At 40.2% G+C, this 18,498-nt stretch overlaps 1 protein-coding gene across 2 annotated transcripts in view; it reads right to left on the bottom strand.

The window, feature by feature from the left end:
* pde2a (phosphodiesterase 2A) overlaps window positions 1-18,498 on the bottom strand; it is a 138,982-nt gene that overhangs the window by 8,897 nt on the left and 111,587 nt on the right. For both annotated transcript variants that reach the window (XM_079353914.1, XM_079353915.1), the window contains 17 exons: window positions 17,728-17,817; window positions 17,393-17,481; window positions 13,826-13,935; window positions 12,897-12,952; window positions 12,483-12,542; window positions 11,891-12,047; window positions 11,289-11,341; window positions 9,049-9,123; window positions 8,904-8,945; window positions 8,176-8,244; window positions 7,943-8,073; window positions 5,382-5,493; window positions 5,228-5,267; window positions 4,604-4,667; window positions 4,282-4,363; window positions 2,862-3,036; window positions 1,944-2,056 (listed from right to left, as the gene is read on the bottom strand). In XM_079353914.1, the coding sequence (XP_079210040.1) occupies window positions 1,944-2,056; window positions 2,862-3,036; window positions 4,282-4,363; window positions 4,604-4,667; window positions 5,228-5,267; window positions 5,382-5,493; window positions 7,943-8,073; window positions 8,176-8,244; window positions 8,904-8,945; window positions 9,049-9,123; window positions 11,289-11,341; window positions 11,891-12,047; window positions 12,483-12,542; window positions 12,897-12,952; window positions 13,826-13,935; window positions 17,393-17,481; window positions 17,728-17,817 (1,518 nt within the window). The remainder of the gene's footprint in view (window positions 1-1,943; window positions 2,057-2,861; window positions 3,037-4,281; window positions 4,364-4,603; window positions 4,668-5,227; window positions 5,268-5,381; window positions 5,494-7,942; window positions 8,074-8,175; window positions 8,245-8,903; window positions 8,946-9,048; window positions 9,124-11,288; window positions 11,342-11,890; window positions 12,048-12,482; window positions 12,543-12,896; window positions 12,953-13,825; window positions 13,936-17,392; window positions 17,482-17,727; window positions 17,818-18,498) is intronic.

Raw genomic sequence — 18,498 nt, 5'->3', positions numbered from 1 at the left:
TTATTTGTATTGTCATAGATACCTGACTACTTTAGTTCAGTTACAGATGCAGTGGTAGGACAGACACTATTTTCTATATATGTGCATAGTTTACAATGTTACCTACGTCATTCAAATGTTTTGAATTGGTGGCATCCAAAAGAAGTTGAGTTTAAGCAATGTAACATTTTATGTGACAATCTCCAAAAAATAGGAAAAAAATCACATGACAAATCACAAACTTTGTCTTGTTTAGATTAAAAATGTCTTTTCCAAGAGTGTCCTGCCAAGACAGGCTGGAGCAAAGTCAAACATTTTCAACAAACATTGAGCAGCCATAAATGGAAACATTATACAAGACTACATACATGAGTATAAAGCGTTAGAAATAACAAGAGGAGCCAGTAAACATTTGTCCAAATTAAACATGTACATGTACAATATGCCTGACATCTAGTCCTTTTAAATCACTATCAAAGCATTTACAGAGACAAATTATCAATAATCTACCTGCGTCCAGTACACTCAGGAGAAAACAAAAAAAAAGAACTGAACAATATATTCCATGGACATTCAATATATACATTTCTTGATATGAGGTACTGTATAGACTTTTCAGCTGCTTTCAACACACTGAAGTAAGCACAGATAAATAATGCACTCGGTCATTTGAAATGACTAATAAGATGCTTAGAGGGCAATTATTTTTTTAAAGTACGGTTATAGTTTGTCGATAACTATCGAGTACCTGCAGTGATGCAAAGGTCAAACACTACAAGAGCTCCCCTGCATGAAGGTGAGTAGGAAGTGTTGATTAAAAAAGCCTCACAGCTTTCATTTGTGACGTTCTGTATTAGCAGATCTTTTTCTTCATGTGTTTCTTGAAGCTCAACTTCTTATGCACAATTTGCACAACAATCTGTTGCAATCGTGTAATATCATCTGAACAACCCACCATATAAGTTATTTATGAATTGAGTTCATGTTTAAATTTTTTAGGGTACTCAAATAAACTGCATAACAGCCGGAGGGCCTTGTTAAAGGGAGAGAATCAGTCCAGTTACAGAGTGAAGCAATTAAATCAATATTTTAACTACGATAAAAAGGGGGCTGAAATATTCTGAAACTTTAAATATCAGATTCCATGAAACCTCTTTCGAGCGACACGAATAAAGATTTTTCTTGCAGATTGTGATTTTCAAACATGAAAGGCCTGAAAATCCTTCATATTTCATAAAATACGGTGAAGCCCTCTCTCTCTTACAAATATCAAGTCTTCTTTGCGAGCTGCATTCACAAGAGTACAGCTGAATATGTGTTAATGGATTTGCAGCAGTCATATACGATGCCTATGAACTCCTCCATAAAAGCCACTCAGTGCCATCAAAGGTTGAATCTCTAAATTTCCCTCGAGACTTTTTTTTTCCTCCTCTGCTTTTCGCTCCAGCTTAACTGATTCCACTTTTCCAGAGAGGATCGATGTCTCTTAGAGCACCAACCACAGAACTACCACACTATTTTAAGGAGGACTCCTAATGATGGATGCACTTCACATGCTTGATTTTATTCCTCTCTGCGGAGTCCAATTAAAATAATGACCATAAAGGGGCAAGCAGAGGTGACATTATAATAAATAGCATTTTTTGGGAGATATGTCTGAAATGAAGCTGAGTTAATGAGCATTTAGTGAGCATAACGATGAATGTGCACATTAAGAAAGGCATGTTTTATGCTGCTGATAGAAATATAGAAAGGAGTTAAGAAGCTGATTCTATCATAAAGTGTGAAGTTGATAATTCACAAATGATTAGGTTTGGCTAGAAATTGTGTAGATGTGAAACTTAAATCATTGTTTTTGTCTACTTGTACTGTTGTGATGACAGCAAATAATAAATAAGAAAGAGGTTGTAAGTAAATGTAAAGTTTAAAGAGATTCAGTTATTTAAATGGGAGTATAGACTTACGTGGGCGATGCTGATTCCACAGTAGATGGAGAACGCTGTGGCCAGGTCTTCGTCAAAACGGTTAAACCATGGGCCGTTCATTTTATTCACCAACTCAGCAACCCCGATCACCTCTGGAAGAAGAAGGAAGGAGAGAGGAGAGGAATGAGAAAAGGAAAGTGAGGAACGAAATGAAAGAGGAATGGATAGACAGCGTGAGGGAGGGGGAGAAAGTTGATTATGAAGAAAAATTAAAGATAAGAGTCAAGGACAAGAAAGGCAATGCAACAGTCGGAGGTGCAGGACAGACACGAATGAAATAGGTCTGCTGACTGCAATTACTTTCACACTGCAGCTAAAACTAATTACACATTAAAAAATCTAAATTGAAACTTTTAGTCTTCAGACAGTTTGTGATATAGAGATAAATCACAGAGAATCGTACGTTTCTCTGCTTTGATTGCAGCACTCTAACATTTGGCCGTAAAGGATGTGGTGTATCTTTCTGTTATTATTAGAAGCTGTGCAGGAAGGAAGCTTTTCTTTTTAAAGCAGGACAGGCAAGTATGTTTACACAGTAGATAAACCATTAAACTAAACCTGACATTGTAGAGAAGTGAATATTGTCCAGTTATATATCATCAGTCGCATTGCTATGGCATTATTTGTGCCTTTGTGGGACAATATGAATATATTGTATAATATTCTATTCATCTAATTTCTTGTGTTTTACTGTTTCATAGTTTCTTTTGTTTTAGTGCAGTAGTCTCCAAATTCTGTTTTGGTATTTGTTCTCTTATTATTGGCTTTTTGGTCACTTGAAGAGCACTTTGAATTGGACTAACAGAGCTGTACTATTGACAGTATTCTACACATTACATTCAATCACAATATTCAACAGCTTATGAATGCTTTTTTTGTGCGTGTCATTGCTCCTACCATTATTCTCGTCTTTGATGGGGAAGCAGAGGATGTTGCGCGTCCTGAAGCCTGTGCTGTCGTCCACCCCACGGTAGAATAGAGGGTGGGAGTAGGCGTCCTTAATGTTCAAGATCTGACCAGTGGTGGCTACGTGACCTGCAATGCCCTGGTCTGCTGGAATACGGAACTCTTTCTGCTCGACACACAAACACACTCATTAACTAATGTTATTTCAAGACACTATTTTTTAAAGCTTTTGCTTAAATTACCGTAAATTCCGTACTATTGAGCGCACCTGGATATAAGCCGCACCGGCTAAAAATAAGTAAATAAATGTATTTGTACATATATAAGCCGCACTTGATTATAAGCCGCAGGTGTCCACGCTATAACAAGAGCTATTTACACAGACGTAGGCTACCGGTAACATCCGCAAATACTGTAGCGTCCGTACGGACGTTAAAGGACGACCAGAGCGTTCAAATAACAGATTTTAATAACCCGATCACTGTCGGCCGTGACCACGCCGTTTACAGCAGAGAGCAACACATAACTTGCCGTAACAATCCAACTCTCTCCTCCAGCGTTCTCTCATACAGCCACTCAACACGTTCGCGCTGGTGCATTCACTGACTCTCCACATAATCGGAATTATGAACACATTATCAACTACTGACTTTACAACATGAACCGTTACAATACGAAGCCTAGCCGACGGTGTCTGTAACACGGCTGATGAAAAAGATGACCGTAATATATTTCACAAGAAAAAGTCCATCCATTCACTGCCTCAGAATGACTTCATTACTCACTTCCTCAGTCTCTGTTGTCGCTGTCAGTGTCATCTTAACGTGCAGCAGCTCTGTTAGCTTCTTTGACAGCCAGGTCGATCGCCTTTAACTTGAAAGCTGCATCATATGTATTTCTCCGTGTGTTTTCCATGATGAGGGTGCGTGCATGAAGCGCAAAATGACTGATATTAAGATCCGACGTGACGAAGTCAAATGTTTTTGCGGCAGAAGCTCATTGTCCCCCATAAAAAATCCATGCATTAGCCGCACCGGAGTAGAAGCCGCAGTGCTCGAAGTGTGAGAAAAAAGTAGCGGCTTATAGTCCGGAATTTACGGTAATTGTTGACAGTGGATTCAGATGGAAGAGTAAAGCAAGCATACTAAAATTGACTGGAGTCCTGGTCTTGTCTGTTCAAATGGTTTACTTTTTTGTTTTTATGGAATCATTGGTTGCTTTGAAACTTTCTTCATTATAGTCTGATTAAGGACCTTTATTGATGTCATTTCCTGTATCTCCTTTCTGTCAACTGTCAAAAATGCATTAAGTTTCTCCAAAAGGTCACATGAGAGACCCAGCATGCACCTTGATATTATGGAAAACAAGCAGCATATACAGGTTAAAAGCATTCTTGTCTGATGTACCGTACCTCTTCGTCACTGACCACACCGCCATCAAACACCTTCGCCACCAACTCATGACTGACACGATCCAGCAGGAACACCGAACAGCTGAAGATTTAGAGAGACAACAGAGAACTGAGCATAGAAGGGAAAATTAGATTGTTTTAACTCATTTCATCTCAGGTCATGTTATAATCCTAATTAAAATTCAACAAGTCAGTCAGGAGCAAATTGCCAAGTAAGCCTTTAAAAATGCAGATAAAGACACACACACACACACAAGCACACACACAGTCTCTTTCAAACACACGTAGAAAAATCCCTTTTAAGATGTATCTGAGGGCTTACATCTCTGCATCACTGAGGTTCCTGGCCTCCACTATAATTTCCTGTAACAGCACCGACACATCATCTGAAAGAATTAGAGAGACAGAGAGAGAGGGGGATGAGAGAGGAAATAAAGCAAAAGCAGAGGAAATTAAAGGAATACAGCAATAAGCCCATGAAGACAGAAACACAGATCACACAGTGAGCATCAGTGGATCAGCTGCACATGCTGATAAGAGCTTTTGTAATCAAGTCAGTCAAGCGACCTGTACAGAGAGAGGCAATTTGTTTTACATGCGAATCAATTTTTTGAGCACATCCTGATGAATCATCAATGACTTCTTCTACTGTCGGTGCTCACTGTAAGATAAGAATCTGAATGCCTCCTTGTAATAATAGGATAGAGAGGTGGAGCCATCGTTCCTCATGCCCTTTTGAGTTTATGGTTACGATCTGGGCTGTAAGCACCTTTAAGGCTGATAATTTCCTATTCAATTATGTGCGCCATTTGTTTCACTTGGCGGTCACTTTAATCACAAACATTAACACAAATTGTTCAACAATGTCCTTTTCACCAGACAGACAGACAGACAGACAGACAGACAGACAGACAGACAGACAGACAGACAGAGGAGGAAATCTTACCTAAGTGTGTAAAGAGATTCTTGGCCACTTGTAAGAGCGCCTATGTGGAGAAACAGTGAAAAAGGTCTTCAAAAGGAAGCTACATGTACTGCATATTTATGGAAAGTGATGCACAGCACTTGAGCGGGTGTGTTTGTGTTTGCATGTTTAGTACCTGGCACTCCACTTTCAGTTTCTGTTCTTTTTGGAAGGCCAAAGTTGATGTGAGGACTGTTGAAGTGTAGCAGAAACAATGCTGGATTGCATGCTCATCTGCCTCTGTGTGTCTGCAGTGGGGAAGTAAAACACACACACACACACACACACACACACACACACACACACACACACACACACACACATTAAGGTGTCAAAAAATGATTCTGCAACTTTTTACATAATTGATATTTGGAAATCCATATTCACATATTAAATCCAAAACTTAAGTGAAACACACACATGTTTATTGTTGTTACTGCAAATACAAAACACTTTGATTAAGGCCTAAGTATAAAAGAACTTCTATTGATGCAACTCTTTAAAGATTGAAATATTCATGTATTATTCAGAGAACTTGCTTCGTTGACTTATTGAAAAAAGACCTCAGTTGAAGCCCTTAAAGAAAAGTGAGCGCTATAGTTAATGAGGAAAAAATGACAAGAATAGTTTTAAAGTGAATTTGGGGAAGAATATTATGCCTAAACTATTGGAAACAGAACAACACTCTGGCTTCCTGCAGGTTCTGAATGTGTCCATCACTCTCCTTTAAAATTAAATGATGTGATAACTTGACAGCATTAAGCTGCCAAATGAAGACAGATGAATTAAATTATCCACATTGACCTCAGTCATGCCAGTAATTGTCTGCAGTTATGCCTTGTTGCCTATAGAGGGCAGTGGCACATTATTGTGTGGATGTGAGGAGAGGTGAGTAGCTCAAGGGCTTTATGCTTCTGAGCTCAGACTTCCAGGTATCCTAGCAAAAGAAGGACGGATTTTGACCAAGCTTGGGAGAGGCGTGGGAAACGCAGTTAAAGGGCAATTATGTTCACTCTCCCACCAGCGGAACAAATCCTCTGTGAGTGACATGCAGCAGGGAGTATATGAGTCAAGCTGGATAATAATGCTTCATAGTACCAGCTAGTTATTTGCAGTGACAAAATAAAATAGTCTCCTTATTTGAATCTGAAATGAAAAACAGCAGGTGCTCATTTCCCTAGGACCTGAAGTTAGATACACAAAGTAAGAAAGTGACATTCTTCTAGAATACATACATCCTTGCATGATGCTGAAATAACTGGCTGTTTATTTAAAGCTCCACATTAAAGATAAATAACAGTGCCAACTTTATTTTGTACATAAAACTGTAGCAAGTGTATTTTCTTCAGCTATTACAAGTGTTACATACCATCTTAACTTTTTAGTTTGTACATCATCTAAAGAAAACTTCTACTTATTGATCGAACACCAAACAGTGCAGTCTCAAGAAGCTCTTTGCATGAAGCAAGATTCAGTTGGGAATGTTTTTGTCTTCTGGCAACAACAATTGCTTATTCACCTGTTACTCACATCACAATCTGTGTTTGTTCATGCACCTGCTTCGTAGGCTAGGTATCATTTTTACGAGGCCAGACAGAGAGGAGAAATAAAATAACATGCGCATGAATGCAATCCTTCTAATAAGGAGTGTTATGTTTCAGATATTTGACCGTCCAATCACTGTGCTCGGAGCGAAAGAGAGATTTATCACATTTTAAGCACTGTTGCAACAATAATCCGACTGCTGTTACCATGGTAATGAGATGCCAGCTCTGCCATCATTGCAACTCGCAGAGGGCAAAATCATAGGACATGATCCCAGATAGAGAGAGAGAGAGAGAGAGAGAGAGAGAGAGAGAGAGAGAGAGAGAGAGAGAGAGAGAGAGAGAGAGAGAGAGAGAGAGAGAGAGAGAGAGAGAGAAAGCATGCAAAGCAGAGGGATTACAGTGATGAGCAGGATTGATAAATAGAAAGATAACCGTTTTTTAAACAAATTCACAGACACAGATTCAGCTTAAGAAAATTTCAACTTTCATTGTTGCTTCAGGTGATATCAGCATTGCTCTTGGCAACAAACACAAACACACATACACACACACACACACACACACACACGCACACACACACACATTGACACACACACACACACACACACACACACACACACACACACACACAGGCCAATACATGGGGACAAACTTTGCATCCAAGCCATCAGCTGCTAGAATTCCTGACCTGACGCGAGATCATCACATTGCCATCTGCATGGTCACACACAAACACGCACACAAACCCAGATTGGGAGATTTGACACAGGGTACAAAGCCTTCTGTGATGGAGCAAGTAGCACATCCTGTTGGTTAGCAACAGATTTCACGAGAAACAGCAGCTCACTCTCCGCTGCTCTAAACTCTACAAATCTGCACCAATGACTGCCAAGCTCAACCAATCAGGTTATCCATCCCAACATTACTGTAAGCTGCTACCAGATAAATCTTTGAATGTAGCATGAGTCAGCAGGATTTAAGAAAAGCCAAATCATCTTCACAGTGACATTCCAAAATTTTAAACACCCTTCAGCTCCTTTGGCATCGACCAAAAAAAAATTGAGAATTTTTTTTTTTTTAGAATTTTACTGGATGTACAAAAAAAACTAATCAGGAAAGTACAGTATGAGCACTGTGTTTATAAACATACCTCTGCCCGCCCTGCTTGTTGAAGGCACACGCTAGCGCCACCACCTGACCGGTGGCCCTGCTGACCACTGGTACACATAGCATGGAGGAGATCTCACAGCCCAGCATACTGGACAGCTGCCTTCGCTCCTCCTATGAGGAAGAAAGGCAGGAAAACCTTATCAGTAAGAAAATGGTAAAAAAGACATATAGGCACTGCAGATAGATAAGAAATGAATACATTGTTTTTCTTACAGCACTGATGTCCTGCAGAGTGATGGACTTCTTCTTCTCTACAACCTGTCCGAAGCGTCCAAACATCAGCTGAACAGAGCAGAGACAGGGAAAGAGATGAAAAGATAATTGAGGGAGGTAAAGAAAAACTTTGTAATGAGTGTAAGAGAAAAGAAGAACAACATACAACATATCTTTACATGTTTTCTCTAAGAGCGGTCTATTACCTCACTTGTTAAATTAGCACAAATAGGACATCTGAAAAGTTTTTTTTGTGTCACAATATTTCAAGACACCAACTATTATCAAGATTTCACACATCATTAAACCTTGAGTAGACAGTCTATTCCCTCCATAATGGAAAGCCTTTTAAAAATGCTATGTCTGCACTACAAGCAGGGATACAGGGGACTTAAAGCAACCCAGAAGACGTGATTATGCCCAAATTTCTTAATTACAACCTCTGCCAGGGATTATGAAAGATTACTCGTGGGAGGTTTGCTCTATAGTGTCAGTCAAAGAAAGCAACACACAGGGTTACAACACTTATGCTTGTTAGAAACTACAAAATACCTCCTTGCATTCTTTTTAGGGGACCACTTTATTGCCCCCAGTGTGAGAAACACAAGTGGCTGCATAAAGGAATGATGAAACAAGTAAAGGAATAAAACAAAAGGGCTAATTACTTAACAGGGGAAAAGTAACACAAACTGACATAATGACGGTATGAGGGTGTTAGTTGGCCTCACCGGGAAGCTAATCTCCTCCTCCAGGACTTTGTCTCCAACTACCTAAAGGTGACAGAGGTCGAACGCCAGGGTTATTCCATTGTACATTTCTGTTATACCTTTTGATGAATGAACTATTACTGAAAAGAAAACAGCTACTGTGTACCTGGCAGAAAAGCTGGTGGTTGTCCTCGGACACTAGCAGCAAACAACAACATTGCGAGTGAGTCTGCTGCTGGAGCTGAAAGAAAAAAAAACACAACACAGACTTGTTGTACTCACATTATCTTCATTTCCCTGCAGGGGCGTCAAACAACACTTAGCGTAAAACACATTACTGTTATTTGCATAAAACATAAATGAAATATCTTGTGTAATACAATCTGAAAGTCATTTCAAAGTGTTCACGCTTTAACTGGAGATAATTGTGCTAAGATAATTTAGTCAACGGTATTTGAAAAAGTTAATGATCATAAAGTCCTATAAGTATGCATGTTTAATAAAATGTCATTCGTGATCATATTGTCTAAATATTCAATTTTTCTTTAAAAACAGAAAACTCTAATTTTACCTTAAGATCAATGTGTTTCTATAAATGTGAAGCATTCTCTCATTTTAAACCATTAAAATTCATAAATCCAGTAGGTATTGTGTATAAATCTTTCTCTGTGTAAAGTTTCAATAGTAAAATTGAAGGTGTGTATGTTCAGATTCTGTGCTCAGTAAGACCTGCATTAGTAAAACCCATATCTGTGATGGAAAACAATTCATTCACATTCATCTATTGTCCCTTAAGTGAAAACACACACTATGTTCAGAATAAAATACTTAATTTCACGTACACAACCACACAAACGCTCAAACCCACAAATAGTTAAAGGAGCAGCATTTCCTCGTATGACATTTTTCTCTGTAATCCAAAAAGCTGGATGGAGAACAAGCAGGATGAGGATAAACACCATGCACTGCCAACACACTCCCCTCCTCACACACACACACACACACACACACACACACACACACACACACACACACACACACACACACACACACACACACACACACACACTCACGTAAAGCATGTCGCTGCACTCATATATAATAATAAGCTCTTCAACCCCATTTTCCCAAATGTACTTAATCCCATAAGAGCCGCCCAAAGCTCTTCACACCAAACTGATGATTCTTCACAAGCAACAATCTCTTGCTCCTCTTCCTCCCTCCCTGGTCTTCTGCTCCTCCTCCTGCACCCTCGCTTTTTCAACAATAAATAGGCAAAATGTTGGATTCAAAAATATATCCTCAAGCGCCAGCAGCCTTTTGCACTGCTACATCTTTTCTCCCTGCTCATCTTCAGATGCAGAAAAAATAGCACAGACTCAAGGTTTACAGATGTTTACATGCAGCCTGCACTGCTGCAGGGTTGTTGTTTGACCTCACTGATCTAGTCATGCAGAGCATGTGTAGCACAGGTGCAAGGGCATTTCTGATGTGTGATAATTGTTTTAATGTCACACATTTCAAAATGAATTCTTAATGTGTCAGCATGCTGTACAACATTATTCCCAAAGACTCTCTCTCTCCAGTTGGACACTGATGATTAACAGGCCATTAAGTGAATAATTAAGGTTGTTTTATGATGTTGAAAGAAAACAAAGTAGGAACAAGAGTGAGGCAGAAATGACATGCTGATTATACAACAGACTCTCTTTAATTAAGTCATTAATTAAAAGGAGTCAAACGTTTAAGAACTGAGTCATTTTTATTATTAATAATTATTGAAAATATGGTAAATAATGAGCCGTGATATCAGAGGACAAATATCCTTCACATAACTTATTTAAGGGCTGTTTCTTACTACTTACAATGGTATGTAGACTTAAAAACTGCTGATCACTTCCATCACAAACATCTTATCCTTTAGCCTATAAAATGCTGCTTTATAAAAAAAAAAAAACACTGCAGAGAAAATACAAAAAATGTCCTTCATGCAAGTACGGCAAAAAATGTTCTCAAGTACTATAAGACTACTCTGAAGCACTGTTGGACTGTTGTACTGTTTGTCCCTTTGATGCTGTTTGACCTTCAAATCTCTGTCATCGCTTCCATAATATTGCTATTAATCTTCTGTTGTCTTTATCGATGAATAATTGCATATATTTACATTGTTGTCAGTTTTTCTGCACCTGTAGCTCACTCACAGATTGTACTGAAATAGAAAGAGAGAGATAGAGCAAAGAAGAGAGGCATACTGTGGGGATGAAGATACAACGCCTCAGGTATGGGTAATGACAGGTCGAGGGGAAGAAGTCACTTGGAAGGATTTTATACTTTGTATGTACGTTATGTCTTTAGCTCCGTGTCTGTGTGTGCGAAGGAGAGTGATGAGTGATCTCAACCACTTACATAATTGATGACTTTGAGCTGAAGGGAGGCTGCATCAAGGTCAAAGAGCTCACCTAAAAGAGAAAAAAAAAGAGGAAGTGAGTGGTGGGGAAAAAAAAACGGAGCGCAGCGAGGGCACATTGTCGTTAAGGAAGACAGAGGATGCAGAGCATGTACAGATGTGGACAGAAAGCAATCCATGGAGGGATGCGTTGAGACAGCGAGGTCGGAGAAGGGTGAACAGGAACCAGCTAACAGAGGGACTAATAATCAAGACAAGACAACAGATGAGGGCTGTGTGGACTGTAGATGAATCCCGAGGCAAAAAGTCGGATATGAAGGCAGAGAGACTGAAGGCAGCTCATGTTTGCTGAGAGATAACAGGGAGTAAAGAAAAACGATGTTTAAGTGTGTGCACAGGAATGGCATTAGCAAGTTCACTTCCATTATGCATGAGATTTTAAACTGTGTTTTTCCTAAGCGTTATTACACAGTCACATTTTCCTCATGCCACTGTCAGGGTCCATCATTTATATTCATAGAGCTTTGTATCCAGATGGGCTACTCCCATTACCATACTTCACCTCACATACGCCTTGATGTTTGTGTGTGCGTGTGCATACCACAGAGTTGTAGGATGTTACGGTCCAGCTCGCAGTAGTCCTGGTCTGAGTCGTTGAGATTCAGCAGTGCATTGTGGGACTGTATGGGAGAGGGGCTGGGAGGGGGCCTCTGGTAGGACAACTGAACAGCCCGGACTCGCACACATGCTACCGAGGCCTTGACATCATCCAAATGCCCAGAAACAAGGGAGAAAAAAAAAATCCAACCAGATACTGTTAAATTTGATCAACATTTAGTCCAAGCTTTTTATGTTTTATGAAAATGAATAGTAACCTCTTCTATCATCACACATGAGTTGCAAAGATCAGTTTCTTTATGTAACTTTGAAAATAGTTGATAAGCATAATTCTTTGTTTTCACAAGGTGAAGCATTATTTACTGGCTGGCTGGCCATCTATAAAACATGTTTCTATTGGTTAATACATGGAGATAACATCTTGCAGAGTAAATACAGGTTGTATTTGCTGCTTGTGTAAACCACCCTGATGGTGGCCCTGTGCCGATATGTGTTGGTTAAACAAAGAGCGAGTTCTTACAGTAACTGCCAAACTTAATGTGACCAAAAAAGATCGATAGAAAAAGAGAGCTTACATGTTTTTCCAGGATGTTGAGATGCACTTCATCCTGATCAGAGAGTGGACTACAGCCTACCTGCAAAACAAATACACACACACACACACACACACACACACACACACACACACACACACACACACACACACACACACACACACACACACACACACACACACACACACACACACACACACACACACACACACACACACACACAGAGTTAGGTAAACTGTCTTGACCGTGAAAGGATTTGCAGTCTTTGTTGGGGTCAATTAAATTCTGAATGGTGAATGACAGTGGATGAAACCACGTGTGTCAGATGGGATAATATCTACTTTTTATAGAGGGGGTTATAACATTGTCAGTGGTCAGTGTTTCCCCCATAAATAGATTTACTGAGGCTTGAGGTCAATTGATGCAAGGACATACCAATAAGACAGCAATGGCTTTGTTCCTCTCCTGGTCTAGGATGGGAATGACAACAGCTAAAAGAAAGAAAGGGAAAAGAAGATAAAAGCATTCATAAGACATCTTGAATGACGCTGACAAAAATGACTCATAGTCCTTTCATCCCCATCATTTAATTTTCCATCTCTTTAATTCTGTCTCGCTCTTCAACCTATTTGTTTTTTTCTCAGCGTTGTAACACTGTCAGAAAAGAAACGCATTGACATGACCATGAAAATAAATTAACCTAATTTCCTCAGAAAACACGGTTTATTCTTCCCTTTCATGTATTATTCTAATAGAAGTCGAGCAGATAGCAACAGCAGATGTTTATGGACACAGTAAGTTTCCTGCATGTGAGAACAGCAGAACAACAAACTGGTTGATGTGTTTACCACAGTGGTAAACAAACTTTCATTTTCTGCAGTGTCATTAAATGTTCAGCAGAATTTATCGATCCACAGAGTGCAGAGCCGTTATGCATGTGTGCCTGAGAATGTCTCTCTGATTACTTTTTATGTCCAGGTTCTTCTCTCAATTCCACTTCATATAAAAACATCAATTTGAAAAGGAATCCAGTCTATTCATCGACTGAATTCAATTTGTCCCTTTTTCCTCACTGCAGACCTGTCATTGCTTTTTTTTCGGGATCTGTGCCAATTCCACTTCCCACATAGCTCTATACCTCTCCCCCTACAATCATCGCCTCTTGTTCGCTACTTCTCTCTCTACCTCCTTTCGTTTGTTATTTTGTCTCCCACGTTCTCCCACCTCTCTGCTCCTCTGCAAGCACAAGCTCAAACATCCTCAAACAAACTCAGTTGTTGGTCCATTTTGTTTGTCCACAAGCATCATTCACACACTGCAGCATAAGAAAAGACATACAGTGTTTCTGGAAACTACAAACACACCTCTTCTGTGCGCAGGTAACGGTGCAGCCAAGCAGATTCTGTATTTCTCCGGCAATTCGGGCAGAGGGAGGCCGGCACACTGACATCGCTTCAACTGTTCCACAATACTCCTGAGAAACACAAACGTGATGAGCTTGAGTTGTTTAAGAATAATAATCACCTCATGAACATTAGTCAGGCTGGGGAAAAAAAGAGACATCTGTTAGATATTGGAGAGTAAAAGAGGATTTGTGAGACAAATGGAGAAAATGGAAAAACAGCAGCAGAAACAGACCATCTTATTGACACCTATCAAAACATGCCTGAATAACACTTAAATTCAGTGGAAAACTATTTGATATTATTACAGCCATTTGTGAGTCTGTGCATGTGCTGGATACTCGTGAAGCCGTGGATAAAGGTCTGTGTGTGTGATATCTATTATAAAGGGCAGTTTTATTCTGTTAAAATATGAGACAAGGATTTCTTTGTTCTGGACAGACTACTGCCAACAGAAACAAAAACCACATACATCAATATGTATATGTATGTATAACACAAATGCCTAAAAGACATAATTTCACTTTTCAGAATGAATACAAAAACACAGGGCAAAAAGAAAGAATGGTGAATTCATGATCTATGTGCTTCACATATTAATCACCTGAACCCTTTAGAAGCTACGCACACACACACACACACACACACACACACACACACACACCCACACAGGCACACACACACACAGACACACATACACACAGAGCAGTCACTCCATTACATGCTCGCAAAGCCTGAAATCCCCTCTAACCATTGCAGCCAAACCTCTACGTGGTGCATTGATCTGAAAGTGTCCATTTTTTTCTGCTCACCGGGGAATAGTCTGAAAACATTCCTGTCATAAATGACTATAGTGGCTAAAACAACTTGGCCTATGTGTAATGTTTTGGTTCAAAACAGCGTCGCTATACTAGCATTACACCAAATTATAGTGAGCCCAACAAATAGAAATATACAGTAACAGCAGGGCATTTTGAAAATACTGTTATTAAGTATTTCTACCCACATATGATATGGCTGTTAGATAACAAGATTGTGGTTTGAATGTATGGCTCAAACTGAAAGACAGACAAAAGCTTTGTGTTGTGGGCGGTATGTTTACAGTGCTCCGGTGGCTGCTGACAACAGCTAATAGTAGCAATAACTGAGTTTCCAAGATGGAAATTAAAATATTGTATGGTTAAAGTGTGCATAGGTGTTGAGGTTGCACTCACATGCTGATAAAAATCTGCATGTGATTAATGAATATGGGGGATGGGAATGACCATGTCCCATCGCTTGAACCTCCACTATGATGAGCTCCATTAGCCCTAACTGTTTAACCGTCATTAAGAATCACTGCAGAGCCTATAACAGCTAATGGGGTGATAATGCGCCAGAGCATTTAATAAACGTGATACTTAACTCCACATCATTATGTTTCTTATCAAGATATATTGTATGCAGTAGGTATTTGTAGTATTTAACCTACTGTATGAGGTTTTGCAGATGACAGACAACATAAACAACATGGTCAGCAATGAGTTTCTGCACTCATCAGCAGCTCTAACAAGGATTTTTTTTTTTTTAAGTCTTTGTGCCTGTCCATATGTTTGAGCGTCTATGAGTTACATCTTCATAATGTATGAGCATATTTGAAGCTGTTGGTTCAGTGTTAGCAGATTGCTGTGCTGTTATTGTTTGGGGAAAAAGACAGAAAAGACACAAGTGGACTGATGCAGATGGATGTTTTGAGCTGGCGCCGTGGTTATGTGCATTGGCCACAAACACTCGTCATCATCATCGTCATTTGCTGAAGTATGCATTCATTGTTCTTATTATTTTCAGCTGAAGTTCAGCACATTTGAACCTTCCTAGAAAGTCTGACTGTTAGCTACTACAGTGTAGTTTTATATAGTTTGGTTGATGGAAAATGAAAGTAAGCAAGTCTTCAAATAAAACAAATGCCAATCAATCTATCTTCATGTGTACAGCACCAATACCAAACTCCCAAGACTCTTCACAAGAAGAGCAAGTCTAGATTGTACTCTTTAGTATATTATTTACAAAGACCCAATACTAATTAAATATTAGCACAGCACAACATTTAACAAAGTAAAACCTGCAAGACAAAAAAATGCCTTTTAATGGGCAGAAAATTGAGCAGAACCCGACTCGTGTTGAACAGCTACTGGCCAGCTGAGACTAAGTTGCGCTTGGAAAGTAGGATAGAGGAAGAGACAAAAAGAGACTGTTTTCTGTAATTCTTAAAATATTAGACTCCGTGTCTTTCTTTTGTAGTACTTCTAGCAATACCAAGTTCAGCCATGAGGCTTTAGTTATCTTGTACGCAGCAAAAACGTTTATGGAAGCTGTTGGCTGAACTTTTTTGTCCATGTGTGCATTTGCTTGTGTGTGTGTGTGTGTGTGTGTGTGTGTTTGTGTCAAGGTCCAGTTAATGCGCTTGTATATATTAGAGAGTGGGCTGGAACAAGGCTCAAACAAAGTGGCCTTCTGCCTCTCAGATGGGTTCACTGAGTGTGTGTAGGTGTTTGTGCTTGTTCGAGAGAGAGTGTGTGTGTGTGTGTGTGTGTGTGTGTGTGTGTGTGTTTGTTAGCCAAGGTCTTGATAACAGGCTTATATAAGCAGGTGAATTGGAGGGAGAAGAGTAACAAAGTGCCCTGTAGCTCTTTTAATATCCCAGCTACCTCTAGCCTGCAGCCCTGACAAATGTATGTATGAGCCGAAGTTTGTGTGTGTTTGTGTGTGTGCGTGTGTGCATGCTCATCTTATGTGTGTTAGTGTGTTTCTGTGGTTTGTGCGACATTAGGTGTTGGAATAGGCCTCTTGTCTGACAAACAGACAGTTTCATCTATAATGTATTGTTGGTTTTGCCGGTGTGCAGGCCGTAGTTGCAGTCACAAACCGGGATTGTAGAGCTTCAGAGAGCACTTAAGAGAGAAGAGTATTGCCATGTCTCGCCGAGGGACCCCCGGGTGCTGTCACCTCAGCTATTAGCTGTGCAACGCTTCCACAGGGGGAGAGCGATTGAAGGTGAGAGAGTAAAAGAGGAGCGGCCTGGAGGCAAAGGGGAAGGGGGGAGGGAGAGGGAGAGAGAGAGAGAGAGAAGGGCAAGAAGAGAGACCAAAACACAGCAGGCCGAGTAAGTCATGGCTATTTGGGTTAAGAGGGAAAGGAGGGGCAATGACAGGCTGATGCAGTGAGGCGGGAAGGTGGGATAGCAAATGACAAGAAAGGGAACGAGCCTGTCGGAGAGACAGAGAGGAACGTCTTATAAGAGGGGAAAATAGTGGGATAAACGAAAGAGTTTTAATCAGAGAGGAATGAGATAAAGGATGAGAAAACAAAGGAAAACGTGGAGAAAATAATGAGATCTCTCTCTCTAACACTCGTTTTTTGGGTTAACATTTTTTCCTCTGACACCTGCTTTTTACTCAGACAAGCCTCAGTTTCCCCACCTTGGCTCTCCTCTGTTCTTTTGTAACACATCACACACACACACACACACACACACACACACACACACACCTGATATTTCCCTCCGGTGGCAGTTCATGCGGCGGGTCTTCAGATAGCAGCCTCGAGTCTCCCTCCAGGAAGTAGTAGCACACACACTCCTGGAATGAAACACACACATTCTTGCACATTCATTTGTAGCATTAATCAGTTTGTAATTAAGTTAATGACTGATGAGTCTCAGGCCTGGGCCTCTGTTTCCTGGTCTCATGTCAGGCTACGGCGCTTTGAATACTAACAGGAAGCTTTTGTTACAGGTAATAAATCAAGAAAATGTCAATTACGTTCAGCTTTTTGTGCAAATATAGAGTGTGCGTGTGTGTATGTGTGTGTGTAAGCGCAAATACCGTGCTGGGAAGCAGCTCCTGTAAGCTGTCTCGAAGGGCCGCTTGCAGGGAGCGCGCGTCAACAACTGCTGCCAGCCGCAGCAAAGCATCCTGGGGAGGGAGACAAACAGATGCCCTTATGTATGTTTGGTTGTTTGTTTTTGATCTCAACATGCGGCTCCTAAAACCTGGGGCCTTGGCTATAGTTTTGTCATTTTCTTTGTGAGTACAAGGTTTCAACAACATGTCCCCAGATATTTAGCTTGGCAGCCTTAGTAGGCAAGACAATATTTAAACTGTGCCATACTCTATAAACTCACAGCAATCTGTGCATGTTGGAGGCACTTAAAACTGAACTGAAATACATCAGGGATGACTGGAGTTAGTTTGTCTCTTCAGGACACTCACTGCTTTTGTTTCATTTTGGCGGAATGAAAAGCAAACACTTGACAATTCATTTGCAGAGATTGCTGTGCAAGGAGCAACTGATTATACATAAATTCAGATGCAGTACCGCCAGCGAAAAAGTCATGGTTCACAAATTACAGAACACATATTTACTTTCTCATCTTTGCTGCACTCCGTGAAGATGGGATAGAGCCACTTCAGTGGAAGGAGAGCGGTGGCCATCGTAATAACAGCACAACTTCTCCAGAACACGCTGATGAAATTAAACAAGAGCCAAACAATTTTTTATTGGCTCTGGTTTTGATTAAAAATCCTCCCAATCAATATTCACGACATGAGAAGCTCATAAAGACTGACAAGCATGAAGGATCTCATCACAGCTGA

The sequence above is a fragment of the Symphodus melops genome, assembly GCF_947650265.1.
Source record: "Symphodus melops genome assembly, chromosome: 10".
NCBI lineage: Eukaryota > Metazoa > Chordata > Actinopteri > Labriformes > Labridae > Symphodus > Symphodus melops.
This window is presented reverse-complemented; position numbering and strand designations above follow the sequence as displayed.